General features: G+C 40.5%; 1 protein-coding gene across 3 annotated transcripts in view; it reads left to right on the forward strand.

The window, feature by feature from the left end:
* Positions 1-1012: 1012 nt before the first annotated feature.
* SOAT1 (sterol O-acyltransferase 1) overlaps positions 1013-23656 on the forward strand; it is a 79933-nt gene continuing 57289 nt past the window's right edge. Inside the window, exons 1-3 of one of the 3 annotated variants that reach the window (XM_060643654.3) lie at positions 1013-1200; positions 4312-4404; positions 15642-15767. In XM_060643654.3, coding sequence (XP_060499637.1) covers positions 15650-15767 — 118 coding nt within the window. In that variant the 5' untranslated portion in view covers positions 1013-1200; positions 4312-4404; positions 15642-15649. The remainder of the gene's footprint in view (positions 1201-4311; positions 4405-15641; positions 15768-23656) is intronic. The other 2 variants (XM_060643653.3, XM_060643656.3) reach the window with 2 other exon arrangements.

Below are 23656 nucleotides of genomic sequence, written 5' to 3' on the forward strand. Positions count from 1 at the left end.
GCTTGACAGGGTCGACCCTCTCAACTTGTTTGGAGTGGTTCAAAGTCATTAGGCAGGCTGGGTTGGCTCCTATTGGTTTGCAGGCTCTGAGCGTGGCCCTGGTGTCTAATGCTCTCGGTATTCCCTTGTCACCTACCTTTACTCTAAATTCCTTTGCCTTTGCAAAACAGTCTGATTAACCTTTGCATCTAATCTACATCCTAAATCTCTCTGCACCATTAGCTTTCTTTTGATTATGCAGTTCCCTTTAAAAAAATTTTTTTAATGTTTGTTTCCGAGAGAGACACAGTGTGAGCAGGGAAGGGGTAGAGAGAGGGAGACACAGAATCCAAAGCAGGTTCCAGTCTCTGAGCTGTTAGCACAGAGCCCAACACGGAGCTCGAACCCACGCACCCACCAACCGTGAGATCATAACCTGATCTGGTGTGACACGTAACTGACTAAGCCACCCAGGTGCCTCTGTCACAAACCCACCAACCGTGAGATCATGACCTGATCCGAAGTCTGACGCTTAACTAAGCCATCCAGGTGCCCCTGAAGTTCCCTTTTAAATTTCTTAATTGTCCCATCATTTCACATATCTCACTGTCTCCTTATCTAGTATAGTTTACAAAGCATTAAAGTATCCCATGATAAACGCTTCTGGCTCGTGCTTCTAATTTGCTCCTAGAGAGAGGGTCGACTCAAACTGCAAAGATCCACAGTTCTAGAGGCGGCTTCTGCGAGTCTCTGGAGGAGGCAACTAGACTCCCCGGTCCCGAGCTACCACGCCGGGTGCCGTTTCGGAGTTGTAGGAAGTTATCTCGGTTCGCTGGAGCAAAACGCAAAGCAAGCTGCCGTAGCGGGTACACGAGCGGCTCGCGCTTAGCTGCTTTCGGGCGAGCCCGGGCCAGGTGGGCGCCCGGGGGCCCGGGAAGAGGCGGGGCGGCCGTGGGCGGTGGGAGGAGCCTGACGGCGGCCCGTGCCGCCAATGAGCTCCCGAGCCGGCGCGGGCCGTGCGCGTGACGCTGCGTAGCGGGCCGCTAGGCTGGGGGCGGAGGGGCCGGGGAGTGAGGAGCTTTATCTTCGCTTGCGGCGGGGCTGATTGCGCTGCCGGTCTTGGACCCCGGGAGAGCTGCCCGTAGCCCACCTTCCCGCCAGCCTCGCTGCGAGGGCTTCCCGGCTTTGGCGTTCTCGCCCGCTGTCGGGCTCCGGCCCCAGGTAATGCAGATGCTTCCCCATCCCCTCCTCACTTCCCGCCCGGGTCCACCCGCGTCAGCCGGAGAGGAAGGGGAAAGAGGTGGCGGCTGCACCTCGGCCGGACGGGCCTGGCCTTGCCCTGGGCCAGAGGACGGAGAAGGCGGCCCGGAGCCGAGGGAGGGGGAAGCCGCCGCGAGTCGTGGCGAGTTTGGGAGGGTGGGGAGGGCGCGAAAGTTACGGTGGGCGCCCGCGTGGCTGGCAGCCCTTTGAACCTCGGAGGTTTGTTGCGTGCCTCCCAGATCCCGTGGCATCCCTCGAGCTGGTAGTAAAGAAAGTTATGAATTAGAAGACATTTTATTCTGTAAGAAGCGAAACCAAAAATGAGCTCAGGAAGTTACTTTTCATTGATTTAGGATAAAAGTAGATGGCGGGCACTTCAAGATTCGAAATCTGGGCACCAAAGCCTTTCATCAAGCTCCTATTTTATTTTCAAATATTAAGGTGTAATTTTCTGTCACTGAAATGTTAACAGCCATTCGGTTATATTTAGAAGTCATTTGTAACCGAGAAACAAGTCTAAATGCTATTTTTCATATTTATGTATAGATTAAGTTCATTGGTCACTTTCTAGGTCGCTGCCATCGTTTAAACTATTTTTTCAGAGAACCTCCCTTTGACATAGAATTCAACTTGAATCCACCCCCACCCCCTCATGTGTGTAATATCCATGAATGACTTGTTAGGGAAATTTGTGTGTTGTCTAGGCTTGAGAGTGGCATTTGTTAGGAGCTCTGATGTAGTCAAGAGTAATTCTTTCAAAATGCACCTGTCCCAGTGCATCACGTGATCGGAACTCTCAAACCTTTCCCATTCTCTTAGGATAAAGACCAAAATACTGCTGCCATTCTTTCCATCCATCTCCATTTCTTTTTGGCCACTTCCCTCCTGGTTCTCTAGGCTCCAGCCACATGGGTTTTATTTTTGTTCCAAGAAAGCCTCTTTCTTTTTACTGTCTTCTAGTCTTTAGGGGTTTTCTTCACCTCTAATGTGCCATTCTCTCCTTTCCCCAAATCCAACACATTTCTCAAGTGTCATTTCAGAAAACCTATATCTGTTAAGCTGTCATACTACTCTGTTTTCCTTAGCAGTTAATCATCAGTTGTAATATGTTTGTTACTTAGATACTTTAATTGTTTCCTCTCCTAGCATGTACATTTCATGAAGCCTGGGCTAGTGTATCTTGTTTATGTCTGAATTATCAGAGTCTGGTCTAGCACCTGTGGCACAATGAAAGAACAAATGAGCTGGAGAACAGAGGAAGGAAGTTTTCAATGGGAAATATTAACTACATAAAAGTGCTTGTTTCCTTAGGGAAGGAAATAGGAAAAGTTTTTTTTTTAAAAAAGGCCAGTTAACAACTTTTTTTTCCTCTGAAATTTATCAACATAGGATAAATGATTATATTGACCATACAAGTGTGAATGAGAATTTATGTGGGTTCCTTAGTGTAGCCAACTGGCTTAATGACGTAGTTCTTTGCTATAGAAGTGTTGTAAGGGGGGCGCCTGGGTGGCTCAGTCGGTTAAGCGTCCGACTTCGGCTCAGGTCATGATCTCACGGTCTGTGAGTTCGAGCCCCGCGTTGGGCTCTGTGCTGACAGCTCAGAGCCTGGAGCCTGTTTCAGTCTGTGTCTCCCTCTCTCTCTCTGACCCTCCCCCGTTCACGCTCTGTCTCTTCCTGTCTCAAAAATAAATAAAATGTTAAAAAAGCATATGAAAAAAAAAAAAAGAAGTGTTGTAAGGTTGTACTTGGGTAAACCTTTGCTTGGAGGGAAGGGGGAGAAACTTTAAGTTTTGAATTGTAAATTTATCTGCAATTGTTCTCTTTTCCTCCATTGAATGTGAGAGTGACATAGCAAAGTTGGTCACGTTCTATTTGTTTTATAGATTTATAGCTTCTTTTGAAAGCCTTATTTATTAAAAAAAATAATGTTTATTTATTTTAAGAGGGACAAAGAGTGAGCATGGGGGGGACAGACAGAGAGGGAGAGAGAATCCCAAGCAGGCTCTGTACTGTCAGTGCAGAGCTGGATGCGGGGGTTCGACCTCAGGAACCATGAGATCATGACCTGAGGAGAAATCAAGAGTCAGACACTTAACCCACTGAGCCACCCAGGTGCCCCTGAAAGCTGTATAATAGGAACACTGCAGGCAGGCTAAAGTTGACATTCTTTCCAACATGGTTCGTTTGTTTCTTAAATCAATTTTTTTTTCTGTTTTCCTTTCTTAAGGCAAATGAGATATGATGACACTGAACATTATGAAATCAGTGCACAGATTGGATTCTTAAGAAATAGTGTCTAGTCTCTGTGTGGTATTTTGAAACAGCTATCTGGTCAGCTCTTTGTCACCTCAGTGTAAATGTTTCCATTGACACTTACTGGTGGTGTGACTTTGAACAAGTTTCATAGGGTTTCTGAATCTTCTGTATCTTTTAAAATGCAAGTGTTCAATGAGATGAGATGAGGTTCATCGCACCTGCCCTGCTACCCAGCACTAAATGTTACTGGCTTAGTAAACATTAGTTCCTGGTTCCTTTATGGCCAGACCTCTTGAGAGACTAGTCTTGTGATCACTGCCTTTACTTCCTCAACTCATTTTGCAGCCCAACCCAATAGATTTCTTTGTCCTTGAAATGAACCATACAAGTAAATTGTAGCTATTAATGTCCCCAAATTGTGAAATTTCCTGTGTCCAACCCTCCTTTTTTTATTTCCTTCTTCTTTTTTTTTTTCTTTTTTTTGGGTCTTACTTGAAGTTTCCATGATATTGATCAGATTACTTCTTGAATCTTCTAACTGGGTTTCTAATATTACTTGCTTCTGGTTCTCTAATCTCTCCTAGGCCTTTTCACTGTTCTTTAGGTACCTTATAATATTGGGAAAATGGCTTAATCACCGGGAAAATGGCTTAATCACCTGTAAAATGGGATAATAGTATCTACTGCATAGATTGTTGTGAGGATTAAAGGAACCATAGTAAGTGTTAGGTAAATGTTAGCTTTGATGTTTCCTGGGTAATTTCTTATTTTTTTTTAAGTTTATTACTAAATTTTTTTTTTTTTTTTTTTAAGAATCTCTGCACCCAGCGTGGAGCTTGAACCCACAACCTGGAGATCAAGAGTTGCACACTCTTCTGACTGAGCCTGCTAGGTGTCTCCTCCTAGGTAACTTGATTTCTGGTCTCTCCCTGGGTGATTTCCTTCCTGTGCTTTGGCCATAGCTGCTGCCACCGATGAATCCAGATCTCTGTCTCCAGTCTCGACTTGTATGTTCACCTGCCTGCTTTTCATTGTCACTGGGCTGACCCACAGGCACATCATGCTGAACTTACCCTCTCCTTTCTCTTCTGTAGTCACATATCTCAATGGTACACCCATAACCTTAGCCGAATTACAAAACTCTGGATCTACATTTCTGGATGCCTTCTGGATGTAGCCACCTGGATATCATCAATGCCTCAGCTTAATGTTTGTAGATTTATCTCCCTTATCTCTAATTTCTTCATGAAATCATTTGTTCATTTAATCATTACCTGCTGTTTGAGCCTTATTTCAGGCCTTTATCTTTTTGTGTGTATGTGTACTAATTGTTCTCTCTGCCAGTCTCTCATCTTCTACATTGGTGTCTGAATTATCTTACTGAAAGACAAATATGAAGTCACCTTCCTGTTTCTTTTTTATGTATATATTTTAAATATTTTTAAAAAAGTAATCTCTGCATGCAACCAGGGGCTTGCACTCACAATCCCGAGGTCAAGAGTGACATGCTTCTCTCGCTGAGCCTGCCAGCCTCCCCACCCTGTTGTTTAAAAACCCCTGCAGCTCCTTGTTTTTGTAAGTTGGAAACTCTTTCTAATCAGCCCTAAGGGCCCTTGACCTTTTGTTCTTGTCCTTTCATGCTCCAGCATTAATCCTTCTCTTCCTTTAAGATTTAACCTAGATTTTACTTTTTTCAGGAGACCTTTCCTGATGGCCCCTAAGTCCTGTTGGGCGCCAGGCCTGTATTTCCTGTGCATCTCAGCTACTGCTGTTCTATAATATCACTGGGTGTTATAATTATGTTATAATTAAATTATGTTATAATTTAAAAATCGCTAGATTTTTAGTCCTTGAGGGCACAGGCTGTTAGAGTCATCTTTGTATCCCAGGGCTTGGTATTGCAGTAGACCTCAATAAAATACTTGAAATAGTGAATCTGTCACCAAGGTCTCTACTTGTCCATGCTTATCGTAGAATGCTCTCTTCTTCCCATCCTGTTTTGATACATTGGAACTTCTGTTTTTTCTTTCAACTCTGGCTTTAATATCATTTCCTCTGTGAGGATTTGTTTGACTTCCCTAAATGGTTTGTTATACCTTCTCGTGTGTGTGTGTGTGTGTGTGTGTGTGTGTGTGTGTGTACATACACAGGGTAATGGGGTAGACCTCTGTATTATTGCAACACATTTATCTACCATCACTGTAGAAAGAGATACTTAATCTACATGAATTTTCACATAGTTGGTGTATACTTTCAAGTGTCAGAAACACATTTTTTTCCTTTTTCTATCTTTTTTAACACATTTTTTTCAATGCAAATTAAAAAGCTTTCTTCTTGCCTTCTGTGTTTAAACTAACATAGCCTTTTTAAGGTGCACCAGGGTCATTAGAGCATGAACTTGAAGGTCTGCTTTGACACAGTGATGATTTATGGGACTTATTAGTAACCTAACCCGTTTGATCCTACACTGAAAGACCTGTTCTTGCTCTCATTTTTAATGTTGATTCCTTAAAAACTTTTAAAAGTTTTTTTTTTTTTTCTTTACTGTCATCTATAGTTATGCTTCCAGCAGTCACTGCCCTTTTCTGGTTGAGGATGCCGCCGGGATTACCTATTTCCTAGGGTTATTGTTAGGATTAAAGGAGGTAATGTACAAAAAGTCTTATCAGGGAGCATAGCAGATAGTAACTACCCACTAAAGGAAACTTACTAACCATTATTAATAATATTTTTCTAATTATTTGAATCACTTCAGGAGGATAATCTCAAGCTTAAGAGATTTTCCAGTGGAGCAAAGGGCATGGCATTTGTCAGCAAATTGTTTCTTAGACAACCTGAGTGTAGAATTGGGTCCTGAATAGCACTTGCTGATGAAGAATCCTGAGCTCTAGAACAGATCATTTTTATGTATGTTTATTTTTATTTATTTATTTAATTAAAAAAAAATTTTTAAAATGTTTATTCGTTTTTGAAAGAGAGACAGAGCACAAGCAGGGGTGGGGCGGAAAGAGAGAGGGACACAGAATCCAAAGCAGGCTCCAGGCTCTGAGCTGTCAGCACAGAGCCTGATGTGGGGCTCAAACCCACAAACTGTGAGATCATGACCTGAGCCGAAGTCGGATGCTTAACCGACTGAGCCACCCAGGTGCCCCATTTTTATGTATATTTATATATAAATATATAATTTAAATCCCAAGCTAGGTAAATGCCCTCATTAACTTTTATATTTATCTTTTGGTGTTCATAGGTAAAGTTAGAGATAAAAGTGAACACCATTTCAGCTTTCTTGCTGTTTGTTTAATGATCACTTCAGGACATAGGAAGTGGACGTTTGTTTCAGTTCCTTCATTTCCTCTTTATTTTTTTAAGTAGTATTTATTTATTCAGCACTTTTTTTGTGTGTTTTTAAGTAGGCTCCATGCCCAGTGTGGGGCTTAAACTCACAACCCTGACATTAAGAGTCACGTGCTCTACTGACTGATCCAGCCAGGTGCACCAGTTACTTCATTTCGTTAACACATGTGAAAATACTTGGTAACACTTTATTCACTTAAAAAATGTGTATTAAGTGCAGTGTATGTGCCAGGCATGGTTCTAGATACTTGGATAAAATAGTGAACAAGACAAAATTCTTTTCATGGGGATTGTCGTCTTGTGGGTTGATAGACAATAAACACTATAATGCGTTGGGCAGTAAGTGCTCTGAAGGAAAGTAAAGGAAGGTAAGGGATAAGAGAGTAATACGGTGCAAGAGTGTTTAGTTAAGGTAGACAGGGGAGACCCCAGGGAGGGGATGTTTGAGCAGAGAACTTAAATGAAGTGAAGGAGAAAGCCTTGTATTTGAGGGAGATAGTCCAGGCAAAGGAAATAGCAAAGGCCTGTGAGTAGGAATGCTGTGGCTTATTCCGGGAACAGCAAAAGGCCAGAGTCACTAGAGCAGAGCAAGTGAAAGTGTTGTGGGAAGTTGAGGGTGCAGGGGAGGGGCAGGGAGTGAGTGGCAGATCATGGAAGAGTTATCAGACAATGGTGAGGAGTTGGAACAAAATTCAGTGTTTGAAGGGTTTTGATCAGGGGAGTGACTTGCTCTGACTTAACCTTAAAAGGATTAATCTGGGTACTATGTTAAAAAAAAATAGACCAGAAAGGAGAAAACGGAGAAAGACCAGTTAGGAGGCTACAGTGAGATGAGACAGTGACTTCGACTCTGGTAGAGGTGGGGGATGTGGTGAGAAGACATCGGAGTTGGGTATTTATTTTGAGGGCAGCCTGAAATGGCCTTGCTGCTGGATTGGGTAAGGGAAAGTAAGGAATTGAGGATGGCTCCTAGGCTTTGTTTAAAATCTGGGCAAAGACTAAAATGGGGAAGACCATTAACCATTCACTGAGATAGGTAAGGCTGTGAGAAGAATGGCATTGGAGGGAACATCAGTAGTTCACCTGCTGGAAATCAGAATTATGGACATGGTACAGTTGTTGGTTAACAGTGAGGTCAAGGGGAAGGTATGACTGGAACATGAGAACAGCTTGTCGGAGACGGGAGGAAGTCAGGGAGCTGGCGGCCCAGGGTATTGGATGGATCTGTGTACGTGGATGTTGAAGTTAAAGAAGTGTGGAAAAATCAGCGGTGGGGAGAGATGGGGGGAGTGAGTGAGATTCAGATATCCCCTCATAATCTTATGATTTACATGATCTGAGGATTTGATCAACGTCGAGGTGAGCCATTTTAAGTGATTTATCTTTCCTAACATCCGTATGTATGACAGTAATACGATTTGTTAATGTTTTCTTAGAAGCCACACGTACCTGAGCTGCATTTGAGAAGGTAGATAAATATGGCCCTTTGTTTACCCTCATCTGGTACATCATAAAAGCAAACACCAGAATTTGAGGGATGTTGTGGCTTAATGTTTGACTGCCATTTAGCATACAGGAGGTAGATATGTGCATATCAGATTACTTAGTTAATTTTTCAAACGTGGTTGTGAATAATGGTGGCACTTTAGTGTGTATTATCTTCTTTTGTTATCGCTCTGTGCAGTAGTATTTATCTTCATTTTCTAGATGAAGAAACAGGTTCCAGAGAGGTTGGAGAATTTAGCGAGGATACCGTGATATGACGGAGCAGGAGTGTAAAGTACTTCTTGGGGCACAGATGTCAAATCCTGTGCCTTCGTAGTTGTCACTTCCTGCTAAGTAGGGGAAATCAAGGCCAAAGAAGTTCGTGTGGATTAGGATACAAAGATTTTGTTATGTAAACACTTTTCTTCTTGGGCTCACTTCTAACATAAGTATTTATTTTAATACTTTAATAAGTATTAATATTTTAATAAGATTTAAATTGTGGCAGAATAATTGTACAGAGTACGTACCTGTGCTTTCGCTTTTGAAGTAAAGCTTTATTCTCTAGTAACCTGGAAGAACAACCTAATGGTTGTTGGCCCCTGGTCTCCTTACCAAGAACTCTTGTAGTAATGTTTTCATTATTCTGTAGGGTATCCAGGCTTAAGTTTTTTGTTTTTTGTTTTGGCTTTTTAAGCAGCATTTATTTGTCAACTTGTTTTAGTATTTTTTTCACCTCTTATTTAGTGCTTTTAATCAGCTTGAGAATTGATTTCTCAATGAATTGATAGTCTCGGCCAAAAGCAAAGTAGCATTGTTTTAGCCATCCTGTACAGCTTGCTTTATGTAATAAAATGTGTAATTATTTATTTCGGTTATTGAAAGAATTGAAGTTTTTGCATACCCTAGAAATCTAGGGCACCCCTCCCTAGTCTCGATTAAGAACAATTGTCATAGATCTTGCTGAGTAGGATACATAAAGGTGTTTATTTTCTTTAATTTTTTTTTAAGTTTATTTATTTTAAGAGAGAGCAAGTGAAGGAGGGGCAGAGAGAGAGGGAGAGAGAATCCCAAACAGGCACCGCACTGTCAGTACAGAGCCTGATGTGGGACTCAAGCTCACGGACCATGAGATCATGACCTGAGCTGAAACCAAGAATTAGACCCTTAACTGACTGAGCCACCCAGGTGCCCCTTGGATCTTTCTATCTATGTTGTTTTCTTCCCTGATTTCTTTTCTCCCTGCCCCCCACCCCCCACCCTTTTGTAAGGTTATTTATTTATTTTGAGAGAGACAGAGACAGCATGAGCAGGGGAGGGCAGAGAAAGAGGGAGAATCCTGAGCAGACTCTGCACTGTCATCACAGATACGGGGCTCAAACCCACGAAACCATGAGATGACCTGAACTGAAGCCAAGAATCGGATGTTTAACTGACTGAGCCCCCTAAATGCCCACTGATTTCTTTTCTACTTCCTGATGTCTCACTCTGAGGGCTTCCCCCAGTGGTCAGTTCTTCTCTGATCTTTCTGTTGGAGAGTTGGATGCCCTTCTGGCTTCCTCTGTCACTGTTAACACAAAGCACTTTTAATTAAATTCATCAGTTGCCCTGACCTCTTTCCTAGGTTCCTCTGAATTGGCTCTTAGGGGTCTCCTAAAATTTCTACTTCATGTATTCATCTGCTGTTCCATAATTTTGTTTCATTTATTTGATTTCTGAAAAAATTAGAAAGAAATTGATCTAGATTAGCCAGATTTTTACGTTGCTGAGCAGTGATATTTAAGGAAACAATCAAACTCTCCATGTACTGCATTTTGTACGGGAAAGGACATTGTAACATAAAAGTTTAGAAAGGCCATAATATTAGAATTTAAAAATATAAGGCTTTAAAAATAAGTACTTTGTTTTTCTTTTTGCTTCACATTAAGGAAAACACAGTAAAATACTGCTTTAGAGTTAACCCTGTACTGTGTTGATCTGCCTCAAATTTGACTTTGATCATATTTTTCAGTGTTTAGAATGGGCTTACCACTGCCTAACTGAAAAATAAGTGCTCGTTTCTTAGGCCTTTATAGTTTAGCTCTCCTTTCTAGTCTTTTCCCTCATCACATTTCTCTGTTACCGACTTAAAAAAACCATGCAGATAGTTAATGATGTTTGTGGTTTGCATCTGACCCAGGTTAAAATCTGGCCCTGTGTGGTCCTGGGCAAGTTACTGGGAAGAGAAGGAAAGCCTTGGCATCCCAGAGCTGTGCTGATACTGTCAACGAGGCCGCGATGTTGTGGGCAAGCCTGGCATTTACCATCTGGGTCTTCTTGGTGTCCTTCTGTTGACCACAAACAATTTCACTGAATGTCAGCATCAGACAAGGCTACTCTGTGATCGTGGTGGATCAAGACAGAAACAACATGCTATAATCATGTCTTAACCTAGACAAAATGTGAACATCGTCCAAGTCATAAAATTTCTACCACCCCCCTCTCCAGGCTAATGTGAATGATTGTTGCTGCTCTACTGGTTATAGCTTTAGCCTCTCTGTGGAGAAGATTTGTTGATCTACTGATCATAACATTGTTCTGCTTTCTGACTGCACCCAAGCCAGAGTCAACCCCTACTTCTTTGGACTTTTCCAAAAATCATCTAGCCAAGTCCCAAATCTTAAGTCATTTCTGGTATTCTGAGATTCCCCACAGTTTCCCTTCGTGCACATTGTTAATAAACTCAACTCGTTCTACTATAGGTATGTTTCTGGTGTATGCACAGAGGGTGTTGACAGTACTACTCTGAGCCTTATTTTTTCTTATGTGAACTGCGATTAATAATATCTTTTTTGCAGAGCTATGAAGATTGGATGAAAAAACTTAAAGCACCCAGCAGAGTCCTTGAACTTTTAGATACTCAACAAGAGCTTGTTTCCTGTCCTCTAGTAAAGTAGTCTGATCAATTTATGATCTCTAACACATCTTATAAGGACCTTGTTTTAATCCTTTCCCATCCATAGAGTGCTCTGTTCTCATCCTTTAGGACTCCGTTCAAATACCTTTTCTGTGAAAACTTTGCATCTCTTAATGATCTCTTCTGTCTCTGAATTTCAAGTATTGTTTTTACCATTGACTTGACTTTTTTTTTATGTTTATTTATTTTTGAGAAAGAGAGAGCAGGGGAGGGACTGAGAGAGAGAGAGAGAGAGTGTCCTAAACAGACTACACGCTGTTCAGCACAGAGCCTGATGTAGGGCTCAATCTCATGAATCATGAGATCGTGACCTGAGCTGAAATCAAGAATCAGACGCCTAACCTACTAAGCCACCCAGGCGCCCCTTGATGTTAAGTGTACCCTACTTTGTGGCGTCTGTGTACTTACCTTCTGTTATTTAATTCTTAATTTTTCATATGCATCTGCCTTGTTCAACTAAATTGTTCTTTACAGATGGGGTTTTTGTGGGGCACCTGGCTGGCTCAGCTGGTTTAGCATCCATCTCTTGATTTTGGCCTAGGTCATGATCTTGTGGTTTGTGGGTTCGAGCCCCGAGTTAGGCCCTGTGCTGACAGCTCAGAGCCTGGAGCCTGCTTCAGATTCTGTGTCTCCCTTGCTTTCTGCCCCTCCCCTGCTCGCTCGCGCTCTTGCTCTCCAAAAAAAAAAAAAAAAAAAAAAAAAAAATGGGGCTTTGTTTAAATAAGGGCCTTTGAAACCTATTATTTTTTTAAGGACTAATTTCTTTAAAATTTTTATAGTATGTTGTACTCAGAAAATGCTTACCCATGATGAAGGTAAAACCAAAGGAAGAGAATGTCATTTTCTACCTCTCCTAAATATGGTGATACTGTGACATTTGCTTAAGCCAGATACTTTAAAGTGAAGGGGAGCAAATATGCCACCCCAGAATGTGCCACTTTGGCATATTGATTATTTTGAATTAAAGTTACTTAACATCCAGTGCAAGGAAGACACTCCAACCCTCTTTTGTCTGCCTGAAAACAGACCTCTGAAAACAGAGGATACCATGTGAAAGGTATCCTCCCTGTACTAGGAGGGTAGAAGGCATCCCTATCACCAAGGAATTTAGGGCTGAGAAGGCTGTTTTTTTTTTAAGTTTATTTATTTTTTAATTTAATTTAATTTTTTTATTAATTTTATTTTTTTTAGTTTACATCCAAATTAGTTAGCATATAGTGCAACAATGATTTCAGGAGTAGATTCCTTAATGCTCCTTACCCATTTAGCCCATCCCCCCTCCCACACCTCCTCCAGTAACCCTCTGTTTGTTCTCCATATTTATGAGTCTCTTCTGTTTTGTCTCCCTCCCTGTTTTTATATTATTTTTGTTTCCCTTCCTTTATGTTCGTTTGCTTTCTCTCTTAAAGTCCTCATATGAGTGAAGTCATAGGATATTTATCTTTCTCTGACTAATTTCACTTAGCATAATCCCCTCCAGTTCATCCATGTAGTTGCAAATGGCAAGATTTCATTCTTTTTGTTTGCCGAGTAATCCACCGTTGTATATATATATTACATCTTCTTTATCCATTCATCCATCGATGGACATTTGGGCTCTTTCCATACTTTGGCTACTGTTGATAGTGTTGCTATAAACATGGGGGCGCACGTGTCCCTTCAAAACAGCGTATCTGTATCCCTTGGATAAATACCTGGTAGTGCAATTGCTGGTCGTAGGGTAGTTCTGTTTTTAATTTTTTGAGGAACCTCCGTGCTGTTCTCAGAGTGGCTGCACCAGCTTGCATTGCCACCAACAATGCAAAAGAGATCCTCTTTCTCTGCATCCTCACCAACATGTGTTGTTGCCTGAGTTGTTAATGTTAGCCATTCTGACAGGGGTGAGGTGGTATCTCATTGTGGTTTTGATTTGTATTTCCTTGATGATGAGTGATGTGGAGCATTTTTTTCATGTGTCGGTTGGCCATCTGGATGTCTTTTTTGAAGAAGTGTCTATTCATGTCTTTTTCCCATTTCTTCACTGGACTATTTGTTTTTTGAGTTTGGTAAGTTCTTTATAGATTTTGTATACTAACCCTTTATCTGATATGTTGTTTGCAAATATCCTCTCCCATTCTGTCGGTTGCCTTTTAGTGTTGCTGATTGTTTACTTCACTGTGCAGAAGCTTTTTATGTTGATGAGGTCCCAGTAGTTCATTTTTGCTTTTGTTTCCCTTGCCTCTGGAGACGTGTTGAGTAAGAAGTTGCTGTGGCCAAGATGAAAGAGGTTTTTGCCTGCTTTCTCCTCGAGGATATTGATGGCTTTCTGTCTTACATTTAGGTCTTTCATCCATTTTGAGTTTATTTTTGTGTGGGGTGTAAGAAAGTAGTCCAGATTCATTCTTCTGCATGTTGCTGTCCAGTTTTCCCAGCACCACTTGCTGAAGAGACTGCCTTTATTCCATTGGATATTCTTTCCTGCTTTGTCAGAGATTAGTTGGCCATAGGTTTGTGGGCCCATTTCTGGGTTCTCTATTCTGTTCCATTGATCTGAGTGTCTCTTCTTGTGCCAGTATCATAATGTCTTGATTATAGCTTTGTAGTATAGCTTGAAGTCTGGGATTGTGATGCCACCTGCTTTGGTTTTCTTATTCAAGATTGCTTTGGCTATTCGGGGTCTTTTCTGGTTCTATACAAATTTTAGGATTGTTTGTTCTAGTTCTGTGAAGAATGCTGGTGTTATTTTGATAGGGATTGCATTGAATATGTAGATTGCTTTGGGTAATATTGACATTTTAACAATATTTGTTCTTTCTATCCTGGAGCATGGAATCTTTTTCCATTTTTTTGTGTCTTCAATTTCTTTCATCAGCTTTCTATAGTTTTCAATGTATAGATTTTTCACCTCGTTGGTTCTATTTATTCCTAGGTATTTTATGGTTTTTGGTGCAACTGTAAATGGGATCGATTTCTTGATTTCTCTTTCTGTTGTTGCTTCATTATTGGTGTATAGGAATGCAACCAATTTCTGTGCGTTGATTTTATATCCTGCAACTTTGCTGAATTCATGAATCAATTCTAGCAAATTTTTGGTGGAATCTTTAGGGTTTTCCACGTAGAGTATCATGTCATCTGTGAGGAGTGAAAGTTTGACCTCCTCCTGGCCGATTTGGATGCCTTTTATTTCTTTGTGTTGTCTGATTGCAGAGGCTAAGACTTCCAATACTATGTTGAATAACAGTGGTGAGGGTGGACATCCCTGTCTTGTTCCTGCCCTTAGGGGGAAAGCTCCCAGTTTTTCCCCATTGAGGATGATATTAGCTTTGAGTCGTTCAAATATGGCTTTTGTAATCTCGAGGTATGATCCTTCTATCCCTACTTTCTTGAGGGGTTTTATCAAGAAAGGATGCTGTATTTTGTCACATGCTTTCTCTGCATCTATTGAGAGGATCATATGGTTCTTGTCCTTTGTTTAATTGATGTGATGAATCACGTTGTTTTGCAGATACTGAAACATCCCCGCATCCCAGGTATAAATCCCACTTGGTCGTGGTGAATAATTGTTGGAGCTGGTTGGCTAATATCTTGTTGAGGATTTTTGCATCCACGTTCATCATGGAAATTGGTCTATAGTTCTCCTTTTTAGTGGGGTCTCTGTCTCGTTTTGGAATGAAGGTAATGCTGGCTTCATAGAAAGAGTTTGGAAGTTTTCCTTCCTTTTCTATTTTTTGGAACAGTTTCAAGAGAATAGATTTAACTCTTCCTTAAATGTTTGGTAGAATTCCCCTGGAAAGCCACCTGGTCCTAGACTCTTGTTTTTTGGGAGATTTTTGATTACTAACTCAATTTCCTTACTGGTTATGGGTCTGTTCAAATTTTCTATTTCTTCCTGTTTCAGTTTTGGTAGTGTATATGTTTCTAGAAATTTGTCCATTTCTTCCATATTGCCCATTTTATTGGCATATAATTGCTCATAATATTCTCTTATTATTGTTTTTATTTCTGCTGTGTTGTGATCTCTCCTCTTTCATTCTTGATTTTATTTGGGTCCTTTCCTTTTTCTTTTTGATCAAACTGAGAAGGCTGTTTAACAAACCTTGTTACTTCACTAATTTACTACCTCAAGTCCAAGCCCTTTTGTCTTGTCAGTTCTTCACACATTGTTTCTTTGTCTAAAAAGGTACAGGGTTGCCTGCTTTGTTCACTTCTTTTGTCCCCAATTTTTATGGGCTCCTGTACATACAGATTTAAATTTGTTTTTTTCCTGTTAATCTGTCTTATGTCAATTTAATTATCAGACCACCCCAGAAACCTGGAAGGGAAGAAAGGAAGTTTTCCTCCCCTACAAAAGCTTTTCATGTCTTCCTAGACATTACAATGGTGGGTGAAGAGACGACATCTCTCAGAAAACGGCCGTCAAGGTCCGGGGAAAATTTTGAAGAAAAGGAAGATGAGAGAAAGCCTTCAGAAGAGTCCCTAGGGATATCTAGTAATGGTAAGGTCTTTACTTTTGTTTTGTTTTGTTTTTTTCTTGGCTACTTAAGTTTTATTAATCTTCCTCAGTAAATACATAGACTGTTAAGTAATTTTTATTTTTTTATTTTATTTTATTTTATTTTTTTTCTGATTCTGCTGTTTATTCATTTTTTTAGGGATTCCACACGAGTGACATCATGTGTATTTGTCTTTCTCTGTCTGACTTATTTCACTTAACATAATACCTTCTGGGTCCGTCCATGTTGTCACAGTGTGTCTTTTTATGGCTGTATAATATTCCATTATAGATATGTATTACACCTTTCTTGTCTGTCCATCATGGACACTTAGGTTGATTTTATATCTTGGCTATTGTAAATAATGCTGCAATAAACATAGGGGTGTGTATATCTTCTTGAATTGGTGTTTTTATTTTCTTTGGGTAAATACTTAGTAGTGGAATTATTGGATCATATGGTAGTTCTGTTTTTACTGTTTTGAGGAAATTCCATACTGTTTTCCCCAGTGGTTGTACCAATTTACATTCCCACCAACAGCACATGAGGGTTCCTTTTTTTTTTTGCTTCCTTACCAATACTTGTCATTTCTTATCTGTTTAATTTTAGCCATTCTGATAGGTATAAGATGATATCTCATTGTGATTTTGATTTGCATTTTCCTGATGATTATTGATTGTGACCATTTTTTCATATGTTTGTTGGCCATTTGTATGTCCTCTTTGGATTAATGTCTATTCAGGTCTTCTGCCCATTTTTCAATCAGATTTTTTTATTTGTTTTTTGGATGTTGAGTCGTATCAGTCCTTTATACACTGTTTTTTTTTTTTTTCAATATATGAAGTTTATTGTCAAATTGGTTTCCATACAACACCCAGTGCTCATCCCAAAAGGTGCCCTCCTCAATACCCATCACCCACCCTACCCTCCCTCCCACCCCCCATCAACCCTCAGTTCTCAGTTTTTAAGAGTCTTGTTAAGTAATTTTTATAGTGAAGATTGCTTAGGACACTGAAGAGGACATTCTTCATTACCATTGATTCCGGGACCTTGCTGGCAGGGGATGACTTCTTATCTATTGCCTTGATAACTTCAAGGGCCACTATTTGTCTCATGTCCCTAATGGCCTAGTGGCAGGTACTCAGAGAAGGTCTCCACACTCAAGGCCTTGCTGGGGACTGTTTGCACAGTGGCTGCGTCACCAGGCTTCAGGGCTTTCAGTTGTCTTCTGTCTTCTTGCCCAAGTGTTGGTCAGTCTTTTCCCTCAGTTCAGGAGATGTGAGCTGTATGGCTGTCCAGCACCAGGGTTTGGCCAGCACGGATCTGCTTAGGGTGGTTTAAGACAATCACCTGTGCCACAACATTGCCACCTTCCATGGGGGGAGTCGTTCCTGCTGTCTCCACCTACTTTTCTATGAGGAATGTCTTTCACAGACACATTCTTCATGTTGAAACCCACGTTGTCACCAGGCAGGGCCTTAGACAGGCCTCGTGGTGCTTCTCCACAGACCTCTGGTGAGGGTTGGTGGAGACGAGGGTGACCACTGTCCCAGATTTCAGGAAGCCAGTCTCCACTGGCCCCTTGGCACAATACCTGATCTTTTTCTTTCTTTCTTTTTTTTTTTTTTTTTTAAGTTTATTTATTTAATATGAGAGAGTACACATGAGCCAGTTAGGGAGAGGCAGAGAGAGGGAGAGAGAATCCCAAGCAGGCTCCATGCTGTCAGTGTGGAGCCTGATGTGGGACTTGAACCCATGAACCGTGAGATCATTACCTGAGCTGAAATGAAGAGTCAGACCCTTAACTGACTGAGCCCCCCAGGTGCCTGCAGTGCCTCTAATCTTGTACATGTCTCGCAGAGGCAGCCTTAGGACTTATTGACTGGGTTAGTGGGTGGGAGGGTAGAATCCGGAGACTTCTAGCTGTCACCGGGTGGTGTTCTCATCTGTCCTACTGACCTTCCAGCCAGGGCAGGTTGTCGCTGTGCCAGCCCGAGATGGGCACAAAAGCCATGCGGCCGGATTGTAGCTGATCTTCTTGAGGTAGGTGCTCACTTCTAAAGTGACCTGGAAGCGCACAGTGCTATAGGTAGGCCTCGTGGAGTCCCTCTTATTAGTGGCCATCCCGAGCCACGGGCTGCTTCAGGCCCAGCATGTAGGCCACAGCATGAGCTCGAAGGTCTGCCCTTCTTGGAGATGCCCACTTCAAACTCCTGCAGGACACTGCCATGATGAACACGGCGCATTGGCTTCAGATGTCCAGTGATCACATTCTTGATGAAGTCCCTATGGCCTGGGACATTGATGATGGTGATGTATCAGACTTCCATAGGGATGGGAGTGGTGATGCCATACTCTCCCTCCACCTTAGGCTTGTGTAGCACCTGGGCATATTTGAAGGAGCCCTTGCTTATCTGCTGCCTCCACTTCTTGATGGTTCTCCTGTTAGTGCCCCCCGCCCCCGCTTGTAGATGAGATGCGTGGCATTGGTGGGCTTGCTGGAGTCCACATGGCCCATGCCGATGATCTTGATGAGGGTCTTCTCTTTGCCCATGGCAGTGGGTTCATTAGTCGCTGCTCTAAAGAAAAAGAAGCAAACCTGATCTGGAGATCAAGAGCTACAGCAGCTTTGAGACAGGCTTTTAATTTTTTTGAGGTGATTTAATGAAATAAGAACAAATTCAGCGTTTTAGAATAGGGATTGCTGCCCCCCCCCCCCCCCCCGTCTTTAAGTTTTTACCATTTTTAGTAACCTCTACACCCAACACAGGGCTTGAACCCACAACCTTGAGATCAAGAGTCACATGCTGTTCCTACTGAGCCCCCTGGGCACCCTGGGATTGCGGTCTTTTTAGCTCTCTTTATAAGTGGGTGTGCTGGTAGGCAGTGTGAAGGTACACAAGTGAAAAATAAATTGATAAAGAGAGTAGAAAGGAACGCTTGATTTAAGTGCCAGTCACAGCCACCTGTACTGGTGACGCTGGTGTGCAAATTGCTTCATATGTCATACAGGTGAGCCTTATTGATACAAGTGGAGTTTGGTGTGTCTAATTTAGGATTTATATTACATGGAGTTTTCTATATCTGGGAACAAAAAATTAGAAAATAAGCCCTTGTTAATTCAGTGAACATTTTTTGGGCATCTACCGTGTTTTAGACACCATTCATCCATTTATTCATTCCTTCAGCCCCCAACCCATCAGTAATTAGTGGTGCCTGGTGAGGTGCTGGGCCTGCAGCAGTGATCAGTACATGTGTTTGCCCTCATGGAGCTCCACATTAAGTGAATGAGAACTCCTCCCCCAGTTGCATAATTAGATTACTGCAAATAAGTGCTACTCATTACTCTTAACAGATGTAATGAGCATAGAGTAACTAGCAGAGTACCTAACCTGATTCAGCACAGGGCTATAACGCTTGGGGGAGAGAGAGATTAGGGAGCTCTTTTACTTCTTCTATCCAAGTTTGCTTAACACACAAATACAAAGAGTATGATGCTGGGCTTGTTGTTAAGGTCAAGGCTTATGCTTTAGATGGATAGACCTGTAAACACAACTCCAGCTGATGTCATCTGTTGCATCAGCGTATTTAGTTTCACAGTGACGTTTGTATGGGTTTGACTTCAATAAGGATATGAAATTTGAGCCTTGTTTGGTTAACAGATAGGGATGGAACTTTCTGAGACAGTTGTCTTGGGCATCGTGAGACTTCTTTCATAAAAGAACGTTCTTTTGCTTTTTCCTCCTTAAATTTAATTGTAAATACAGCAAGTGGATCTCACCAGGAATATAAATGTTGCTGCTTAAGTTTGCATAATGACATTTATTGATTGTTAGGCTCTTAATTAGCCATTTATGAAATATCTCTATTACACATGGCTAGTTTTAGTGTGATATAAAATGTGAAATTTGTACACAGGGATGAGCCAACATGGAGTAGAAATGTTCCCCTTCTGTGATTTCAGAATTTCGGATAATGCATGTTGTCTGTCTTAGAGACAGAAAAATCACTTTTTATTGCAACATTCTGTCACCAGATAAAATTTTCTCTTTATGTCCCAATTTGTAAAAAGCTTTTAAATGACTCTAATTTCTATATGTTTTCAGTATTCTCTATTGTCAGTTCATTAAGGTTTAAAATTCTGGGTTCTAGGGGCACTTGGGTGGCTCAGTCAGTTGAGCGGCTGACTTCAGCTCAGGTCATGATCTCACGGTCTGAGAGTTTAAGCCCCACGTCAGGCTCTGTGCTGACAGCTCAGAGCCTGGAGCCTGCGTTGGATTCTGTGTCTCCCTATCTCTGACCCTCCCCTGTTCGTGTTCTGTCTCTCTCTGTCTCAAAAATAAACAAACATTAAAACAAATTAACAAAAAAGAATTATTTATTACATTTTAAATTTCTAATTGTGGTAAGAATATATCTAACAATATTTATCATTTTAATCATTTTTAAGTGCATAGTTTGGTAGCATTCAGTATATTCACATTGTTGTGCAACAGATCTCCAAAAGTTCTTCATCTTGTAAAACTGAAACTATATCCATTAAAGAACTCCTCATTTCCCTCAGTTCCTGCCACCATTCTCTCTTTTCTGTTTTTGTGAATTTGACTACTAGATGTCTTTTCGTTTATTTAGATTGTCTTTAATTTCTTTCAACAGTGTTTTATATTTTTCAGAGTAGAAGTTTTGCACTTTTTTGTTACGTTTATTCCTAAGTATATTGTTCTTTTTGATGCTGTTGTAAATGGAGTTGTTTTTGTTTTTGTTTTCTGGAAGTAAATGGAATTCATTTTCTGAGTGTTGCTGCTGTAGACAAATGTAGCTGGTTTTGTATATTGATGCTGCATCCTGCAGCCTTGCTGAATTCCTTTATTGGCTCTAATAGTTTTTGCCTGCGTGGTTTTTGTAGTATTTTTGAATGTACAAGATGATGCTATCTGCCAAGAGTTAGTTTTACTTCTTTATTTCCAGTCTGCATACCTTTTCATTTTGTTGCCTAATTGTACTTGCTAGAACTCCAGTACAGTAGTGAATAAAAAGAATTGGCAAGAGTGAACAAACTTGTCCTCGTTCTGATGTTAGGGAGTAAGCTTTCAGTCTTTCCATTAATTATGATAGCTGTGGGCTTCTTGAAATCAGGTTGAGGAAGTTCTCTACCTTTCTTCTAATTGACAGATAGTGCTTATTCTTCACTACCTTTGATTTTGCTGTTTTGTTCCCTTTTATAACTAATTAATCTACTACGAGCCACTAACATTGGTTTCATCACGTGCCAGGCACTGTTTTAAGTGTTTTACAAATAAGAGCTCAGTGGATATATTTTAGTTCTCAGTTTCAGTATTTTTGATATATGTCTGAACGTTGGAGAGCATGCCTGTCGTAACAAGTTTTGAGAATCCTTTGGCAAAAATATATGAAAAAAAGTTTTAAATATTGTTATTCTGTAATCATTCCCCTTTGTCCAGTAGATGTATCTAATCATAAAACTGGCCAGTCCACACAGAGTTTTGATCAACTGAGTAGGTTGAGAGCACATTTTGTTGTTGCTGTTAAGATAAAAGCAAAACATGTTTACTTTAGAAAGTGCAGATAAGCAAAAGCTCAAGTGTGTGCGATTTTTCCTTGGGTGCGTTCCTAGAAATTGTTTCAGGTCAAAGGAATACATTTTTCTGAGGTTCGTGTGGTAGGTATTGCAAAATTGTTCCCTGAAAATAATGTACTCCTAGTAGCAATCTGTGAGTGCCTGTTAGCAACTTTTTTCAGTCATAGATGATACGAACTTTGGAATAAATTATATGGATTTTGAGAGATGAAAAATTCCACTTGAAAAATGCTTTGATGAGACATAACAATTGCCATCAGCAATAAGTTTATTGAATCTTAATTAGTACTTTTTTAAATAGCTTTTAAGGTCAAAGGAGTAAGTTTGAAAGCCTTAATTCATTACATGAAGATTAGGCAAAAGAAATGGAAAATACTAGCTGAGACTTTCTGACAGCTTTTTAACTTAAAAAAAGAAAATCATGCTAAACATAGTCCTGAAAAGGTTTCAGATTCTAAGAGGGCAAACAAAATATTGTTAATGATTATTCTTTTCTGAATTATAATGTATTTGAGGCAAATTTGTGTTTGAGAAGAATTGCTAAACATCATTTGAATTACAGTTTTGCCTAGGTATGATAGTACATAAATTTTTAAATAACAGGATATGAAGTATAACTTGACTATTTTGAAAGAAAAGGCGGTCAATAATTGTCTTTTGCTTCTAATGAGGTAGTCTTCCTGGTTCTACCTCTATATGTTGCCCACCCTGAAACTGGAATAGAATTGCAAATTGTAACAGTGTACTGATGGGGAAAATATACAGTCAACAGTTTTGTTAATTTTTTTTAATGTTTAGTTTTGAAGGAGAGAGAGAGAGAGAGAGAGAGAGAGACAGAGTGTGAGAGGGGGAGGGGCAGAGAGAGAAGGAGGCACAGAATCTGAAGCGGGCTCCAGCCTCTGAACTGTCAGCACAGAACCCAACACGGGGGCTTGAACTCACAGGCTGAGAGATCATGACCTGAGCCAAAGTCGGACGCTTAACCGACTGAGCCACCCAGGTGCCCCTACAATCAACAGGTTTTTTAGGCTGTGGTTGCTAGAGATGTGTAAAGTTGAAAAGTTTGTGGGAAGAGCTTGCGTTTTCAAATCTTTGTTCTATGAAGAACATTCTGGTGTATAGATTGTTTTAATAATATTATTAAAAGTTTCAGTCTTGAAATTCTAGGTTCTTAGAATAAGAATTGCTCTTAGCAGTTATTTATTTATTTTTATTTTTTTAATTAAAATTTTTAGTAGCCTCTAATCCAACATGGGGCTTGAACTCATAGCCCCGAGATCAAGAGTCGCATGCTCTTCCCACTGAGCCAGCCAGTGGCCCCAGCAGTCATTTGATTATGCCCTCCTATGTAACATACATCTCAGATTAAAGTCTGGTTTACTGCCTTTTAGTCAACAGGTTAATCAAATGTTAGTTTTGATTTCAAAGTACCTTTGATCTATAAATAAGGCATTATACCAAGTTTGCTAATTAGGGGAGTTTGGGTGAATAAGATACTAAAACAGAAAACAGTCCTGTGTTGTAAATAATAATTAAGTAAATTAGTAGTAACTAAGTGGTGTAGGAGACTGACGGAGTTGGGGACGAGGCTTGGTTTAGAATGGAGGGAAGTGTCTCACAGAAGTAGAATTTGAGTTTGGTCTTTGAAGAAGAGACTGGAGGAGGGCTTTCAAGCCAGAAGAAAGGTGTGAGTTTGCAAAGGCATGGGGTTGAAGACCGTACAGTGTTAGGTGCCTGGTGTTTGGATTGGTCGGGCAAGGTGGGGAGGTAGTATAGATGGATTTGTGGTTTGTTTTCATGGATAGGAAGCCAAATGGAAAGGCAGGAGGAAGTAAGAAAATGTGGCTTGAAGTCTTGCTGTGTAGTCATTGACTGACTACCTATGTGGATGATTTCTAGCCTGTCAGTACTTAGATTTCCCCTTACTGCAAAACCAAGGAGAGCAAATAGTACTAGGTTTGTTAAGGTATTTTATCTTCTCATTGATGCTGTGGACTCTTCGGTCCCAGATACTAAGGAAACTTGGTAATTCCCTGTGATGTAATATATAAACTGAGAATTGTAATCTGGATGAAATCTTGTATTTTTTTTTTTTTTTTAACCAGAAAGTATCTACTGATTTTAAAATAAGGTCATATGGAGTTGTGAAAATTTAATGATAAACAGGCTAATTCTCTTACTGGGTGTGGCAGTCCACCCACACAATTGATAACAGGTGTGGTGATAAAAGAAAAATAAACCAAAGTTAACTCTAGCTGAGTAATCAGTTTTTAGGTTATTTTGATTATAGAA

The sequence above is a fragment of the Panthera onca genome, chromosome F1 (assembly GCF_046562875.1).
Source record: "Panthera onca isolate mPanOnc1 chromosome F1, mPanOnc1 haplotype 2, whole genome shotgun sequence".
Taxonomy (NCBI): Eukaryota; Metazoa; Chordata; class Mammalia; order Carnivora; family Felidae; genus Panthera; species Panthera onca.